The sequence below is a fragment of the Tympanuchus pallidicinctus genome, unplaced genomic scaffold (assembly GCF_026119805.1).
Source record: "Tympanuchus pallidicinctus isolate F22 unplaced genomic scaffold, pur_lepc_1.0 scaffold12, whole genome shotgun sequence".
Taxonomy (NCBI): Eukaryota; Metazoa; Chordata; class Aves; order Galliformes; family Phasianidae; genus Tympanuchus; species Tympanuchus pallidicinctus.
The window spans coordinates 2,027,457-2,046,721 of record NW_026294637.1 but is presented as its reverse complement, the minus strand read 5'-3'; the positions used below and the strand labels follow the sequence as shown (position 1 = coordinate 2,046,721).

At 38.5% G+C, this 19,265-nt stretch overlaps 1 protein-coding gene across 8 annotated transcripts in view; it reads right to left on the bottom strand.

Moving 5' to 3' along the window:
* Positions 1-19,265, bottom strand: part of MEGF11 (multiple EGF like domains 11) — a 263,692-nt gene that overhangs the window by 152,041 nt on the left and 92,386 nt on the right. For all 8 annotated transcript variants that reach the window (XR_008203908.1, XM_052672468.1, XM_052672472.1 and 5 more), the window contains exon 6: positions 15,508-15,600. Coding sequence is in view for 7 of the 8 variants with exons in the window: in XM_052672468.1 (XP_052528428.1) it covers positions 15,508-15,600 (93 nt within the window). In the remaining variant the exon portion in view is untranslated. The remainder of the gene's footprint in view (positions 1-15,507; positions 15,601-19,265) is intronic.

The window sequence follows — 19,265 nt, the reverse complement described above, 5'->3', positions numbered from 1 at the left end:
GTAGCAGTGGCATGCCCTGACTGGGGCAATTTAGAAACTGGTGATAACCACCATGCCTGACTCTAAAACCCAATTTCCTTTCCAGTGAGTTACTCTGGAAAAATCTTAGCCTGTTCTCTGGTCTGCATTTATTTGAGAGATTAAAAAGTTTTAGAAGTATGACATTGTTCATTGTGACTTAGTTTCTTTAATGAGATACAGGGCTGCACTCAACAGCTAAAACAAAGGGACTGATTCATGTTTAATGTGTCCAGAGAATCATCGTGTTGAAAGACTGACATAAAAGGGTGGATGAGTCAGGAGAAACCAGAAAGCCTCATTTAACGTGCCGTTCTGTACTCATGTTAGCTATCAGATGTCCCTTTGTTAACAACAGGGGGCTGCATAGAAAGTATTCTGGTAAGAGATTTTGAGACTTGAAAAGTCTGGAGGCACCATCACCCAGGTGCTACACAAGTTGCCCCGTGTATAACATGAACCAATCCCAAATTGGTTCATCACATCACATCAGATTTTGGGATTGTATGGGTGATGCCAGCAGGAACCCTGCAAGCAGACAAAGGACATGGAGTTAAAGAGCCCTTTACCTCATTAATTAAACTGGAATCCCGTTACCAGGTCAGACCAGTGCTTGACACCATGTAATCAAGCAGTTATGCACTGATGTTTACATCTCTAGACAAAAGTGAAACAACTAAGTCCAATATATCTGTTTTTTTCCCTTAAAAAGAAAAAAAAAAAATTAACCCCAGTGTAACTTTCTCTGGACAATTCATTTCTTTCTGGAGTTTAATAGCTTTTACACGTTTACAGAATTCTCATAGCCTTACAATGCTGACCTGGTGGCCAAGTTTTTGTTCTTTAAATCTTACCAAAACAGTCAATATCTGCAATTCATTTCAGAAGAACAGTGCTTTGCATTAGGAAGTTAATGTACTGATTAATTTACCTAATTACAGTAAACCAAACAATCCTGCAACTGAGGCCAGTCTGTTCACTTACTTAAAAAGTAATTACACACAGCCCCGGAACAGAATCAGCTGCTACATATCTGAGGGCTGGGTCGTGATAAAACTTTAAACATTTCTTCTGGTCATGTTTCTGTTTTTCAAGTCTGTCTCTTCTGAAAAACCAGAGACTAGTTTGACATTTAATTTCCATTTCTGTATTGAACCCAGGAAAATACATGGCTCTAGAGGAAGATACTGAGAGCAAGGTAAACATGAGCTAATCAGTCATGGAGTTGCTGGATGGAAATGAGAACACTTTCTATGTGCAGAATACAGAGCAAATAAAGTTCAGTCTGCGCAGAGAGCTCACACCACATCAATTAACAGCTGAAATCTCACCCAGGAGCTGGAGCTGGGTCCTATTTTGAGATCTTCAATGAAAAGTAAGTACTACAGGGACAGGGCCCTCATAATTCTCCTCACAGCAGCCTGGGCGTCACTGGAGGTGTTCAGTGTACAAACTTACATTAACAAAGTACTTTTGTCACAAAGGTGCTGCCTCCCAGACAGGGCTGGGAATGCGTCCCACGACACTCAGAATGTGTCCCTCCCAAATCTCCTTTTAATGGATGTGTAGAAAGAAATCCTCAATGAAGAAAAATAGAATTTTGAACCTAATTCACTGTAATCCTATGTTGACTTTTCTGAATGTTATGAAACTCTCAATCTCCTATCAAGCTGCATGACTCGTACAGCTGTGCTGACCACTGCTTATTTTATTAAAGAAATAGTTCAGTTTCAGGATAGAAATGTGGAAATTCTGTGCTGTGCAGCAAACGCAGGGAACATCTTGATCAAGACTGGTACCCAGCTCTAACACAGAGCTTTATAATTTATATTTAACATTTTATTCTGCTATCCCTATTATTGGATGTGTGAAAGAGTTGCAGAAAAGATAGAATTTGGAATTCTATCTTTATCAAAGCATTGAGTGGCAAGATTTATCTGCAAACTATGAGTGAAGCCATCCTGTAGTTTAATTTGAAGAACTGTCTGGTTAAATGACAACTGGAAGGAGTGCCTAGTCAAAAACCAGTCTTGTTGGGTTAGAAATAATTCATTTTTATGGCTTCTTAAAGAAACAATAACCAGCAGGAAACATCAGAAATTTGTCTTCTCTAATCTTCAGCTTGAGAGAAACATTTGAAGGTAAGAAACATTTTGGTTCGTTCAAAATTCTCATTTCCACTCAGAGCCCTGCTTACTCTTGAATTAAAATGGCACAAGTTTGATATGAATAGAAGCATTCAGGATAACAAATCACTGATAGTTCTGCCTTAACATCAGGCTGGTTTGTGACCAAGTGAGAATCAATTATCTTTGTATCACTGCTAACTAACATAATAAAACAATTATAGAATTTTCTTCTGACAAATTCAGAAAGGATGAAAAACGATTCCAAGCACCAATATCAAGAGAAGACATTAACTTTCCATATTGATCTTTTTTTTTTTTCCCTTCCCAACTTAAAATAATTTCAGTTCAGAAACCGTACTTCAAAGGCTGAAAGACTTGTGCAGGGAATCTAGCAGGGCACAGAACGACTTAGAACAGATTTTTTAGTTCCTATTGAAAACACAGATGGAACTAAAATGTTATTTCAAGAATCAATTAAATCAAAGAAAGAATTAGTACTTAATTCTGAAAGTTGCCCTCAGAAATTACAAAGACAAAGGCAAAAATGATACAACAACGGAATAACAGCCACATATCTAAAGCCCACGTGGAAAAGTAGGCACATTTAAATACTAATGAACCAAGTATTTATTGAAATTATCAGAGGAAGGAAATTATAGCATTTTTAAAAGTGTAAATCTCTATAATTTGACCTGATGATTCTCATCTTGACTCCTCCTGCTTATTTCCTCTGAACTGAGCAAAAAGTAAAACCACACAGATCCATTACTGGGGTTTAAACTGACAAAAGCTGAATTTCTATTCTCATCTGTAGGCAAATGACATGCAAGTCCAGAATAATTCCAGTTGCGTAGTTCTGCTTTCATAAAATAGTGAGCTAAATGTGATCCAGAGCTCCCAAGAAGCAAAATGTCTTTTACAACAACAGAGAAAATGAAGCAAAAGGGAATGAAAAGTGAAAAAAAAAAACAACTATTGATCATGCAGATACAAAATGAAGTTGGGACAAATACTGGTGTTGATTATTTCCTTTCCATTATCCACAATGTGTTTTTCCTCACAACAAAGAAGAAGTGGTTTAATATCACCTATCACTCATATAATGGATGAAGCGTGAAAGATGCCTTCAAGCAAGTTAGCAGCTTGGCTAATTTGTCATAGTCGTACACAAAGAAAAAATGCACCTCTTAATACATTTGAACATATTGCATCCTGGAAGAACAACCCAACATCTGGACATCTATAATACAGTCTGCAACAACATGACTGTATGTCAAAGTAATTAATTAACATCATTTCTTTCTGCCAGTTAGAAAACATGCATTCACTATAGAACACACAAAACATTTGATCTTATTAATTTAATGAGAACATCTATTTCTTCTTTAGAAGTTTTCGTGTAGAAACCTCAAAACACCACACAAAGGTCAGGATCACCGTTTTGTAAAATAGTGAAAGAAATGCAAAGAGAGAAAGGGGTGCAAATGGACTGTCTCAGAAACAAAGCTGGGAACAGAACCTCCTTTCTTGAACACAAGAAACTTGTATTGAATTCAGCGGGACCCAAAATGCATCCCCTCCAAAGAATTTCCACGTCATTCCAGGATTTCAGAATGAGATTAACCACATAACTCTTTGGATAGAGTCACCATTAATAAAGTTCAACTCCCACATATAAGAGGATTCCCATTGGCCTTTGGGATACTTTGACCTGCTGCTTATGTATTCTGTTTTCTATCACAACTAGCAACTCAATAAATCCTCTGCTCTAATTCAGAGATCGCTACAGTTATGGGAATAAAATAATTCATGGAATCATAGAACTGTAGAATAGCTGAGGAGGAAAGGACCCCTGGAGATCACCCAGTCCAAACCCTCTGCTCAAAGCAGGGTAAGCCGGAGCAGTTTGCCAGACTGTCTCCAGCTGAATTTTGAGCATCTCCAAGGACAGACTCTGTAATCTCCCCAAGCAACCTGTTCCAGCATTTGATCACGCTTACAGCAAAAGATGGCTTTTTAATGCTTAAATGGAACTTCAGTGATCTCAGTAATCTGTGAATCCATGCACTCTGAAGAGAGCTGGGACCCAGCTGCTGAGGACAAAAGCTAATAAGACTGTCTTACTGATCTGACAGAATGGCGGTCCCTAAGAAACCCAGAACTGGGTTGCTGCAATCAGATGCTATGAATAGCCTAAATGCTAGGAACTTTTTCCCAATACACTCCTGAGTTAGTTGTGACTAAAGCAATTCTTCACCTGAGGATGAAACCAAATCCAAGCCCCGTCTTGAGACTCATAATCCAAATGTAATATAATCCCACCAGTTTTGGAAGGAAGAGATACCACCTTCCCCCAGTATCCCTGAAGCAGAGTGTGGGTGCCATCTTTCAGTGGCTGGAATTTGTCCTAGAGGGCAGATCATAGAAGATTCATAGAAGTGCATGCATTTTTTTTTACAGCTGTTCCAATTAAACTAGTGATCTAAGTGATTATGGAGCACTCGCAGGTTAAGGTAGATGATGATGCAAAATCATATCTCCATAACTGCAAACCTTGCAATCCCTACGGAAGAATGGACTTTCCATGTACATCTGTATGTTTTTCTGCAAATCTGCCTCCTTCTGCAGTCTGGGCTTCCAAGCCTTGATTTTTATTTAGGAAATTATCACTGCAACCTAAGTAAGACACGATACCAGATTTTGGTCCTAGGCTAAAAACTGCAGTGCAATCAATTTTCTAATACTGTTGCATAGTTAGATCACTGCAGCTTGATACAAAGCGTTCATAAAGGTGAGGTTTAAGCAGACAGTAGCGAAGGTAAGAAATCCTATTCCTATTCCAAATGTCCATTGCTTCATGTTTTAGCTGATTCTGTTAAAATTTGCATTTTGCAGGGTAATTTCAAGCAATCTATCCTGCATTTGACATACATATTTTTAAGCATTCTGGACAGAGTTATATCCCTGCTCGTCTCTGGCTTTTACATAAATAGGCTTTTTATGATAGGCAGGAAAGCTTCTGAAAATGATGAACTGCAGAGACTTTTCTGTTGACTGACCACCCTCCAGGATCAAAGAAGAGTGTTTTATCTCTGCTCTTTCTGGATGATGTCCACAAAGATCTTTCTGATATAAAATAGTCTGAGTAATAATACACACATCATTCCTACCTGACATTTACTGTTGTTTCAAACGGGCCCTAAATCTATCTTGCGTAACACACACAAGATAGGAAAATGACTTCTTTTTACAAAGTAGATATGGATAGGATCTTGTCCCATACATTTTCCTTTTTTTGCCTTTCTTCAGTCCCTTTGAGCATGTCTCTGTGTAGCTGTTGGTCTCGTTTTATTTTACTCCACAGCCCAGAAACTCAGCGTGTATTGCTATCACCTGATTTTACTCATCTTTTAGTTCACTGCTCATATTTCTAGAGTTCTTGTCATTACAAAGAAAACGACACCCAGATCTGTGACACTTGGGTCTCTTCCCAGCTTTCCTGACAAATGGCATTCATTGTGTTTTCTTGAACAAGATTCAGGTATTTTGAACTCTTATTTTCAATCCAAAACTTTTAGATATTCTGCTGGGTTAACACCAGCATGTTTTATAAACAAAATCCTGCAGCTTTTCTGGACTAAAGCAAGTCTTTTGGAGCTGTAAAGAAAGGACTGAGGGATGTGCTTATTACAGAGTGCACATTCAAGATGTTTAAATGGTATAAAAAAGAGTTAAAACTGGAGATGTAAAATGTTTCTTTGAGTGCAGCAGTACAAGTAACTTTTGACTGTAGAAATTTTCCTTAATGTGCAAAATTTCTGATATTACCCTAACATTTTTGTCAGTAAAAACAGAAAAACTGGTGGTTAAAAACTGCACTTTTCTTGCTTGCACTACTTTTCCAGTCCAAGAAAAGGCAGTTTTGGCAGTTGAAAGCTCCATAAGTTCCAGCATCCCACTGCAATATATCTTGTTTAAACATTAAACACTGTTTATTGAAGCTATAGTGCCGATGACTACCATAGAATAGATGTTTACATCCCTGCATAAACACTTTAATGGGTTTCTTTGCCGGTACCAAAAAGACAAATGCCACTTTAGACAGAACACTTCATCTCTAAATCTTTCTTCTGCCTGATTATTGCTGCTAGTTTGCAAGCATCACATTCTTTCTCACTTCACTAATTTTTTTTGCATGATAAAAAGCATTCCTTCAACACCTCAGTTTTTCCTGTTTGAGGCAATACCTGGCACATCAGGGTTTGCCTCCCCTTGATCTTTGCCATTTCTTTTGTTCTCTCAAATTAACAGCAATTTTCACCATTATTGGCCTGGCTGTAGCATCTTCTCTTCCACCACCATTCTATTCTCTCCTCCTTCTACTTTAATTTGAACCAAATTTGTACATTCTTCTCTGTAGAATGAGGCATTCACTGCTCACAGGTCTGAAATGGTTAGTGCCTCGCATGAACACTGAAGTGTTCATTTTCCACAGCTACTGCATTTCACCATTCATTTTCTAAGTTCCATTTATCTGCGCTCTTCCTGTCCCCAGCTGCTTCTGCCTGTTGTCTCACTGTTACTAGGTTTTCCTCTATTCCCCCCACGTTCTTCCTCTGTCATACTTCAATCTTTATTTTGTTCTGTGTCAATTCCATGCTTCCATGTGTATCATGTTCCCCTTGTTCTACCTGGGTTTGGTCTCAGTTCATAACAGTGTGTTTGTAAGTGGTGGCTGTGCTACAGCAATCCCCTCAGAGAGGCAGGTATGGTGCTAGCACACCATCTGCTCAATTTTTTGCTTTGGCCATAACATATTTCCTTATTTTGTATTCTTTTCTGCACAGATAACTAAGGGCTCTCTGCATTCCTTGCCAAAGCTAGATTAGCAGCAAGAGTAAAATGCTCACCTGTGAGCAGTGGTATGAAGCCCCGCTCCCATCCTTGCATTCACAGTCAGATAGGCTGTAGTTCAGCCCTCTGCTATTTCATTATTTCTCTTCACATCACTGAAGCAAACCAGCAGTTTCAACAAACATTCATTTCACTGAGGACACAAGATATCTTCTCCCGTGGCAAACTCTTTTTCCAAGTTTTATAAGGATTCCAGACAAGTATCAGGGTATCTATTTGAGGGTCTTTTCAGAAGTGTAATTTAACAGAACAAGATTAGTCAGAGAAACATTTTATGAAAACATTTCACTTCAGAAATATGTTATCATACCATACAATAACACAAATGGTGGACGAGAGAAAGAAGGAAAATCCCTTCTGACTTTGATGCTTAATCACTGCCTTTAAAATAGCACTGTAAGTAGGAAGAAGAGCATCTCTGTGGAAACATCCCAAGAACACAAACAGGTGAAGGGGCAGCAGGGTCTTTCCCACTTGTATCACACATCTCTGGAGACAGCTACTCAGAACCCAGCAGAAGTCAGAGCCAGCCTCAGGCTCCTCTGCTGCAGCCACCTGAACCAGCTCACAGGGGTTTGCTGATACCTTAGGGCCAGCAGTGAGCAGAGCTCTGCCCTCTCCAAGCGTTCTTTGAAATGCATCACTCTAGCAAGCACTGAAATAATCAGCTTAGAATCTTTACACTTGTTTTTCTGTTAGCAAGCAAAAACCCTGGGAATACTTTTCAATGGGTGTGTAAGCCTGAGACTTCTGCCTGCACTATGACAGAAGGAATTCTGCTCTTTTCTCCAAGTGACAGCACTTTAGCATCCAGGCCATGAAATGATAGCAGTGGTACTTTTAAATTGATCTAAAGTCTGTTCATTTGTGTAGTGCACATTTAAAGCCACATTACTGCAAGATGCTTCAGCAATGAAATTTAACATTAGAAATTCAGTTCATTAAAAAAGATATTTTAGTAGATTCCTTCTTTTATAGCTATTACCCTGTCCAAAGTGAAGAAAACCTCAGTCAAATTAATAAAACTAACAACTCATAACGCATATACTGCTTTAATATAAAGTCTCCTTAGTTCTCAACAATTAGGCAGACAAAAAAAAGTGTATGTCAGCCAAATTCCCCCTTGTATAACCTCAGGAAGACCTGCACCAGAATGCATTAAGCCCATTCAGCACTAGCAACCACATTTCCTTTACTGGAAATTACCCTTGAAGTGTAAACCTGTACTCCCAATTAGAGACAACTCATCAACACAATTGCCTTGGTCACGAACAAAACTTCAACACAGAACCCTGCTTGCTCCCAGCATTCCTATACACATGCTCCCTTCTCTTCTATGAAATCTGAGCGTCTCTGCATGCCCCCCCCTCCAAAGCCTTCAGTCCCTAATGATGGGCTACAAGTAAGGTTTTACGCCAAAAAATTTGCACATAACCTCTCTTGTCTTTGGATTCCAGCATGAATTCAGAGTTGGATTCAGAGAGTCAGCAGATTGACTTTCTAGAAGTACAAGGCATGATCCAATTGTCTGACAGCTCAGTTACACAGAATGCAGAATTTCCATCCTGGTCACATACAGCTCATGAGAGGCATGAGAACAAGAAGACGTGAGGTGCTATGCTCAGATGGCCACCAGCTCTGGCCTCCTACTTCCCGTTTGCCCACCAAATGCCTTATATCAATGTATATGTATACCAGAATTACAAATATAGACCTAACTACAAATGAGAAGCCAGGTTTTAACAGATCATCTGAGTTCTACATGAATATTCGCTCTAGCATATAACTCATTATGGCTCATCTCTTCAACTAAAGCAGACAAACATAGAAAGAACTGGATGATTTAACAGAGGAGATGATTGTAGTAATACTGCAATAATTACATAATTGTGCAGAATTATTCTGATAACATTATACATTAAAATAATATTTTGTACCTGGAGGCTTATCACACTACATACCTGTATTATTTTCCCATCACTTCTCTGCCCTCTGGCACTCACCTATGTGGTAGGTCAAAGCATCACCTCTGTCTAGAACTGGCAGACGTGTTCAGATCAGTGCCCTGCAGATTGTCCTCCTCTGTGGGACACCCAGCATTGAGCTTGGGGCTCTCTTTTTTTTTTTTTTGGTGAAGCTGGGTTTGGCTTTAACACATTGAAAGAAGGAACTGTCATTGATAAACCTGGATGATACTTCGTAACTCTCTTGGTCCCTAAATGAGATCCTCATCAACCTGATTTCCCCCCTCATCACTTATGGTCCCATTCAGATAATGACTTATGCATTTATCTTACATAAAAAACATCAGTTGTTCGTTAATGACTTTAAAAGTACTACTCATACACATGAAGTACATTGCTAGATCACATCTGAAGAGCAACACTGTGATCAAGGCAGAACTCCAGGGACCGAAGCAGAGTGAGGACAGCTCAATGAAATCTTCAAAATCATTCAAAGGAGGCAGCCTCAAAGGAGAGCTGGAACTGATGGGAGAGAATGATCTGTCACTACGTGGGCCTCAGACAAGAGCAGCTGATTCAAGGAAGTCCTTTCCCACCCCGTGACAGTGAAGATGAAGATAAAAAGGAAAAGGACACAGGGTGCTGAATTTCTATTTTTTATCCTCTTTAGTACAACTTTTAGGACAACTGGCAACTGATCTACTCATCATCAATGAATCACACAGCAGAGGTGCAAAAAGCAATTTGTCTCCAAAGTAAATCTTGAATCTATATTTCCCTTTCCAGGATCCACTGTTGGCTTTTACTTGGTCCAGTTCTCTGGGGAAAAGACAAGGCAAATTAAGCTCAGAGCATCTCCAAAGCAGTTAACTCCTAGAAGCTAAGAGTGTACTACCACATCTGCTACAGAGAGAGAAGAAAATACCACAACCACGTGAGTAGCAATATTAACAGCTTCAGTGAGAGAAAAACTATTCCCACAGAATGGAAAATGACGGATTAGTCCAGTTTAATGCAGCCAAATTATCTGTGTAAAAATATATAGGCGGGACATGCTGCTGTGCTAACTGTGCTGAACAGCAGCTTGTGTTTATGCTCAGCTCCCTGGTTACAGGCTGTCCTGTGTAGGCTGTCCCAGGAAGTGCAGCTGCTACAGAGATGGCCTCGCACAGACAACCTGACGTGTGAGCCCGAGCATGCGTGGGCTCCACAGCCTGCAGAGGCAGAAATGAGACAGCAGCTGCTTACCTGAGCACACTAGCTCAGAGGCTGAAGGGATTGGGATGTTTAAGGAAGAACAATCTGAAAGAAAGAGATCCATTCTGCTTTGTAATTGATACAAAAGATCCTTGTGTGCACCCTCACTGGAGCTTGCCTTTATAGCTGTACATCCCTTTGCATGATGCAGCTGTCACTGAATCTGCAAATCATATCAGCATTAAGCTGAAGTTTGAGCTTAGCTTAAGTGAAATGTGTATTAAAAGACCACAGTCTGCTTTTAAACAGATTTTTAGAAATTTTACCTAAACTTAGATTTTGCACTGATTGTATGAAATACTGGAAATAGAAACATCTCTCGAATTCTGTCACATTGATGAAGCAGTCCTTGTGATACAAACTTGTTGCAGAGACAAACTCCTACACAGGAAACATGGACAGGCCCTGAACCAAAGTAGCACTCCACTCAAGGACTGGAACTGTTGAGGATCCACACCTCTGCACACCTCTTCCCAGGGTGCCATCCCAGTCAGCCCTCCTGTCTTCAGAAGCCAAAGGACAAAAACTTAGCTAATGATTCCATCAGATACATCCCTGATCTTAAGTTGAATTTCATTTAATGCTTTGTACACAAGTCACACGCGTCCCAGCATTCCTTTGAGCTTTATGTCTTTTTGAGACATAGTTCAAAGCATTCTGAGAGTATGGAAGCCAAAAGCAAACCTGCAGAACGCCATGGAGCCATTTAAAATACTCCCTTTTTTCTCCTGAGATTTCTACCATTTCTTTCATAACTTGTCAAGCAACACCCCTTTCAGATTTAGCACAGTGTCTGCAGTTCTCATTCATCACAAGTTTCAGAACTGAAGCACTCCAGCTGCTCTAGGGCTATATCCTTAAATGTGATCTTGCTGTTAGGTTATACTTGCCTGTTGTTATGACCTTGGCTATTTTTGACAAAATGAAATACTTTCTTACTCTTGATGATCATTTCTACGGAACATTCTTTCCAAAGAAATCTTGTTATACATATGTGTACAGTACTGAGCTGCCCATGCCAGGCAGCAATAGCATAGCCCCCCTCCTCAGGTGGTTGAAGCATGAAGGATGGTTTGGCATATATTTTCTGCTGCAACTACTAGGAAAGCAAACATGTTGAAAACCACTTTAGTTTGTCATTACAACTTCTCTGTTTCTTTACTTTGAAATTTCTGAAACTGGCACACGCAGTTTTGGAAGGTTCTTGCTTATAATTCAGGGTGCTTGCTCTGAACTTTCCTTTTTCTAGCTGTTGTCCACTGCTTGGTGAACCCCGTTTTGCAGGAAGATATTGGTGATCTTCCTCACAGTGAAAAATACTTGTTAGAGTAAAAATAAGTCTTTAGTAATGCAGCCTGATGAGCTTTGGCATTGTGGAAGAGAGAAACCTTCTTCTTTATTGGCCTGATGAATTCAATGAGGGTCTTAGACTTCACTGAGATATTTTTACTTGTTTCTTCAAAATTGACTCAGCAACATCCTCAGACACCTGCTTCATTTAAAGTAGATGAAAAGTTCTGCTCATGTGTCAACTTAAGGACATGCTTAAGTGCTTTCCTGGAATGGGGCCTAAATACTTACAAATACAGATGGTTATTTTCAAGACCCAGAAAAGGCCAGGTAACCACCAACAGTCAATTATATTCCTACCAGAACTTCACACCAGTATATCATACTGTTTGAAGTTAATTGCTTTGAAATAATTGGACAGGTGAGCAGGTAAGTTCACACAGAGCATTTGCCATTTTCCTTTGTATCAAAAAAACCAACAAAACAGTGCAGATTGCATGGACATAATGGGCATGATTTTAAACAAATCAAAACCAAGTTGAAAGAGAAGGGAAAAGGTATGTGCTTTTTAAAGACTTTTAATTTTTAACATCATTAAAACCTTGAAAAACTTCTTATTCAAGAGCTTCTTTAGTTAATACCTCATTACTTCTCTTTTTATTGTTATGGTAATCAAGCCTTAATATATTGCAGCTTTATAGCATGAAATCAAGGCTAGGCCTGCAGGCATCAACAGATGTACAACAGCATGCAGTAAAACACAGGTATAGAGGCATGCAGAGCTGAATATGGCACCTTTTTTTTTTTTATATAATTGTTTAGCAATTCATCTGAACTTATTTTAACCTTGACAACAGATGAACTCTAACACACCACCATCAGTACCACAATCAGTCACTGGAAGCTGCACAAAACAGTGAGATTTCTGACCGCTGTCTTACAGGCTGAGTTTTATGAAAGCATGAAATGAAGTTTGAAAAGGATTTTAAATTGTTTGGATGACTACAGGCTGTTGCTGTAACTATTCAAACCATTTAACTGTATATATTCCAGTCAAGGGAGAACAATAACGCAAAGAAGCTGGATTTAACATCAAAACAGTGCCTCTCTAGGAAATCTATGCTCAGAGTCAGAATCCACATGCTTTCCTAGCACAGGCACTCTTTGCAGCACACCAAAAGAAGAAAAAAACCCAAACATTTGGACCTGACTTTTGGTTTTGAAGTGACACTTGGACCTTGTGCTGGAGCTCTGGTTACGTTTGAATGTCAGTCACCAAATCAAATGTGGATATACATAAATTTTAGAAAGCTACACTAGTCTGGCTTGCAGTGTTGAGATACCTCAGGCTGGGTGAGCATCCACAGGCCTTTTCCAGGTACACAACAATGACACCCAGTGTCAATCAGGCTCCCTTTCTTAATGTCACTTTCAGGAAACAATTACTTCTCCTGTGTGATTCTTTTAATCTAAAGAGAGCGTTTTGCCAAGCAATTGCTTTCCCAGTAAAACAGTTCCAAATTGCCAACAGTAAAAGCAATATGCCTATGACTTTATGAAATCACTCATACTGAGGTTCACATAGCAAAGCTTGAGGGCCACACACAGAAACTGTGGCTGGGATATAACCAACAGCTTCAGTTTATCTGCAGCACAGCTTTACCAGCCATTCAGAAACACCTAACAAATCACATTTATTTGTCACTGCAGACATGTATCCTTCATACACCTATTCAACATTAATGAAGTAAGAAGAAGTAGACACAGGTAATAGATTAGTCCAGTAAAAGTGAATATAGTTTTCCAAATTACTGATGGATAAAGGTAAGTCCCAACATGTGAATCACCATTGTATCTGAATTGTATCAGCATCAGCCAGGAAAAGGCTCTCAGCTTCTCTTGTGGAAACGCTCAGAGCAATGACTGTAAAGAATCCAGCTGATAACTGTTCTATACCTTTTAATTCAAACAAGGTTTCCGAACAGTAAGGAGGTCAGTCATCCAAACTTTTAGTATCAGGCATAAAAGTGAGTAACTCTCATGGCTGCAGTAAAAGCTAACTTCAGTGAGGCCATTCACACTTACAAGCATTACACTTGACAGTGGTGCTTGTCAGATCAGACCTTAGGACAAGAATGCATGTTGCCCAGCATATAACAGGTGGAATGAAAGACAATGGGCACAATAGTCCAGTGAACACACTAATTATATTAATAAAATGTAAGCTTAAATTCTGAAGCTAATCCTGGGCTATCATTTATAAAAGTTAACAGGGCATATTTAATTTAGGAATTGGCTACTGCTTCTCTTTCCACTGCTGAAATCTCATAAATGAAATATACTGGATTGCTGCCCAGTGCGGAAATAAAAGTTATGAATAATGTTTCTATCTCAATCTTTGTCAGTGCTTTAATATTCCTAATTACTTTAAAAAGCTAAATATTCAATATAGGAAAAACCTTCTTTTTCTTTTTATCTTCACTTGCAAGATTAGTGTAATTTAATATGAGTCACTGGCTAGTTTTAGTTCCCAAGGCCCATTCGTGCTTTGGAATGCTTGTTACTCCTAGTGTGCATGCATGTGTGTGCAATTGAACATGTGATGTATGCCCATGTTATCACAAGGTTTTTATTATTTTCTCACTCTTGAAATGCTCTAAGTACCTATGCAGGGTATAAAAACCCACTGCCTGTTAGGTTGATCGTTATCTATCACCAAAAATAACCAAAGGATAAAATAATTATCTGAGACACTACATTATTTTACAATTAAAAGAACTATTTTTCTCAAGATAGCAGTATTGTTCCAGATAGATATGTAGTAAATTATGCCTTCCAAGTTTTTCCCTTGTCTACATGTCAGGTCATCCCAAATGGTTACATGGCTTTTCTTTCTGCTCCCCTTCCTATCATAGTTGCCTTTCCTGCTGTAAGTGGAGAGAGAGCAGCAAAGCTGCAGACAGAAGACAGGCAACCAGAGAACATTTTGTCCCATTGACTTTAGCCTCTGTAGGTGTTCCCCCAGTCAAATTGAACTCTTGTTCACTTCTGATGCCGACCTTTACCTATTTTGCCTGGTAATGATGTCTCTTTCTTAAGATCACAATCAATTTGCAAGGAAGGGAGAGACTAACAGCGAAATAAAATGTTTGTTCATTAACTGACTATAAAGATCTTTGTATATGAGCTTTACTTACTTGCCTAATACATAGAGTTCAATTAACAAGCTTATTTCTGTTTTGTCAGTAATTGATTGGACCAATTTTACATCCATCTCTGATGCTTTTACCAGAAAGAATGCTCGCTGTCTCACTCTAACATGAACTAGTCACGTAGACTTAAACTTACCTTTATCAATTAAGAAACTTCGATATGAAAATCTTCTCCAACTGAAAGAACTGAAAGCCTAAAGTGTGAACTGATTTTCTAGTAAACAGTATAGAACTCCCATCTGTCCCATTTTCCCACCTTGCGCAGTACAGATAATTCAGGGTGTGGATTCAAGTCAGAAGGAAGAATCTGAGCTGCATGAAGACTCAATGGTAAAACTCCCACTGGCTTCCATTGGACAAGTATTCTGTCTAGAAAATACCCCAACTACTACACAAAATTCTTAATGAAGAATTTGAAGTAGAAAGACTGAAGAAAAAAAAACGATAATAGAGGTATAATATCTACATTGGTATTCCAATAACAGGATAGAAAGCATTAAGAGCATCCTTCACTGCATTTAACATTTCTTCATAAGAACAAGAGAAAAATCGAAAGTCACTGCTGTAGGAAAGGGTAATATCACACATTAATCACTGCAAAACAACCAACTGACAAGCTTCAATTTCCATTTAAAGCATCCAATTTCTAAGGCCACTGCTTTGTTTCCTACAATTTTTAATAGCAGTATATATCTTTATTACATTTTTGTAATCTTTACTCACCGCTAGAGCAATCAGTGCCTCCCCATCCTGGTTCACAATGACAAGTGTCAGGAGAAACACATCTTCCATGCACACACTCCTCTGTGCAGAGTGCTGTTAAGAAGAAATAATACACAGTTTCGTAAATATATTAAGCTGTTGGTAAACAGCCACTAAACTATGCCTTAGAGAGCAGTATTTTGTTTAAAAATATTCAACAAAGAAAACAAACAAAAAATAATTACTTGTAAGATTTAATTAATACTAAGTGACCAAAATAAAATATAGTTCTCTAGACAGCAGTAAACTCATTTGTCAGTTCAGCTCTTTGTAATGAAAAACTCTAACACCAGAAATTACTTTGGTTAGCAGTTTTGCTTCATAATAAAATTTTTAACAAACTGACACTTAGGATTATTATAATTACAGAATACTAGTTTCCTTTATTGCATTGAAGTTGTTCCAGTTCATGAAAGAAAATGGAACTCCAAAGACCCAAAAACAAATCTGTGCAAAATAGCTTGAGGAAAAGGAATAATTTTACTACACAAAGTGCGTAAGTGCAGGCTGTGTTCTCGAGGTCATCAAGTTTTCCATAACTGAAGTATTCTCTACCATATTTGTCCACTTTTGGGTTACTGAAAGATCAAGATCCTCAAACTATGAAAAAGCAGCTGGTGTCTCACTTGCCAGTTAACCTAGGGACACACACAGGAGAATTTCTTTTTCTTCTTCCCTTGTAGGAATAGTTCACGGTTTTAAGACATTTTTTCTCCTGTGCTGCTGGGGTGTATAATTTACTTTCCAGTGTATGCCTGTCACAAATAAACAAACCTACTTTAAAAGCAGATCCTATTTCTATTTCACCACTCAGGACATTGCCAGAAGCTTTGTGTGAAAGTGATTTTAACCTGATGGTAAATTTGAAACATAATTTTCATCTAAACTAACATGTATAAGCTCTTAATGAACATGATGCAGCAGCAATTTGATCACTACATTGAAAGAGCTTTACTGTTTGCACATCCTGTGTTTTTATACCAGATGGGAAATGTGGGTATTGTACTTACTTAACCAAGAACATCCAGGTACCAGCTACCCCACTGAAAACACATTTTCCACCAATGTCTTGAAAATTTAAGCAGTTTCTGCTGTGCTTGACATCCTATTTGGACTATCAGATTGGAGCACATCTTGGAGCACTCAGCCTGGCATCAAAGCCAACAGAAACATTTTGCTGCCTATTCTATGTTCGGGTCCTTGGAGACCAAACCCAACAACATATTCACAATATATTTAAGTCCAACTTCAAATGATGTGTGATCTTTCAATAATCCCACTGGACAGATCTTCCTGCTCTTTATCCATCAAGTCACATGTGACCACTGATGAGGATACTGCCCTGTTACAACTGCAAGAGCTTAGTCATTTCTTTTTTAGGTTCACTAGATGTCAGAACTGAAATTTATTCTTATTTCATATCTTGTGTTTAGACAGTATTGCAGAGTGCATGAAATATTGATAGCTAATTCTCTAGTCACTAATTGTCCTAATCTTTTGTGCATTTATTTCACTTGAGTTCGAGTTTCAGAAGACAGTGAGGCATCCTAGCCTACAGATGTAAGATGAAATTCAAGACAGCATATTAGAAAAACAGCATTTTTCCATAAAGAAATCCCAGCCTTCATGCAGTCACTGAAAAGTGACTGGTTACCTACGACAAGGAGCAGTTCACACAAATGACAGCCACAAATGTATGTGTTGCTACTAAAAGCACATTGTGCAGAAAGGTACCCGACATGCTAGGATATGGCTACTTAGAAAGCTGTGCTTCACGTAGCTTCACCTAAGAACACATTTTGCACTGATGTAACTCTTAACACATAAGTTTTACTAGAGTTAAGGAAATCAAAACTGAGATTTTTTCTGTTCCCTTTATAGGCATTTACATTAATCAATCGTCCTTCCATGTAAAACGTGCAACAGGTCAGCTCTCAACAGCATGAAAGCTGATGGTGGACTATTACTTTTCCAAATGACAAAACACCTGCTAATTACTGGTATAAATTTAGTTGATTTAGCCACAAAGACATATTACACCTTAAATTGTTAAAATAAATATGAAATACTAATAGCTAATTGAGATAATAAACCCCACTTAATTACTTGTGTATAGACAGAAGTGCTGACTTCTCTAATAACACTCCAGTCTCTTGGGAAGTGTGCTATGTGACACTTGTAAGCAGGACTCAAGATGCTGCTCCTCCTCTAAAGCAGCCCATGTGAAACACACAATTTTTGCATCTTTGTTTTTTAGGCATTTTGAAGTCCATTGTACTTGAAGATGATGTTTAGAGAGCAATTAGAGAGTTAAGAAAGGTAAAGACAATCCTTGGAATTCTGCGTGATCTCACCTCTGCTTTGTAACTTGCTAAGCAAGCAACCATGAACTTACTAGAATGCATTCATTTAAAGCTGTGAAATTACACAGGACTAATCCTATAAATGGGGTCACAGAAATCCCCCTTATTAAAAAAAAGTGAAGCTTTTATATGTCACTTTGCGTGAGGAGACAAATAATCAGACTCACGCATTGCCTGCCTCAAATCAGGCCTATAAAGGTCCACATAAAGGTCACATTTGGGTATCGCTCTATATTTTATCACGGCAAATAAAATTTGAAATTTCCCTTATAGAAGGGAAGTCTTGTCTTGCTCTAATCTTTGGAGTTTAAATTAATTTTTCATTCTATTAACATTCAGCATAATAGGATACGATGGTCCCCAAGGCATTCTTCATAATATACTTTATACAGTGGTTTGCAAATGATCTTACTAGTTAATGGAACTATAAAAATTACTTGCACATAAAGGTCAAGAAAAATAAGGATAAGTATATATACTTTTTGGTACTGCCCTGTTCAACATACAGCTAAAAGCCCCTGGAGTAAAGAAAACTTACACTAATGCAAGGAATATAATTCCTCCCAGTATGAAAGCCCAAGCAGCTCATCTTTTGGAATTCCAGACTTTTTATGTCTGCATTTTCCCTCGACCAATTCTCTTGAACAATCCAGCACCTCATTGATCAATTTATTATTAGCATTCTTGGCATGAGTTTAAGATCAGTTTGTAGTTTGATTCAGCCTGGTAATAAAATGACCTACATCAAAGCCCTGCCAAAATGCCATCTTTGCAGCAATGCGTTTAGCATGAGTTATTTGACCATATTCAAGGTCACACAGCAACTGCTCCTTATCATGGAAAAAAGTCAACAAAAGGCTTCTGTAACAATTCATTTGATGCTTATCACCTCCTTTATAATTATAAACAGTGGGATTTTTTTAATACATAAGGTCAATACTCAGAGAAATAGACCTAAAGTTTAAATTCCTTTCAAACTTGAAATGACCACATAGATTTCTCTAACAATAGCACTTATTTTTTAATTGTTTTCCTGAATTTGGACTCGGTATATTAAACGTCCATGTCCCCAAGCAGCATCCCCAGCAGGATGCTGTTACTGAGTAGTACACTGCTAAGTGGGGCAGCCTCTTCTGCCTAGAGAAAGGAGCATTTCTTTTCATTGCAGAGCTACTTGAAGCGGCACCACAGTGAGTTTCTCCCAGACAAAAGCAGCCATAACCCAGGGATCCTGAGCTATTCTGTCTTCCTTGGTGCTGCATTCTTTTGTGTGGACCCAACCGAGGTTTAATTCTGGGGTTTAATTCTGCTGCTTAACCTTGTCTTACACACCCTGTTACACCCTGCTCATCACTA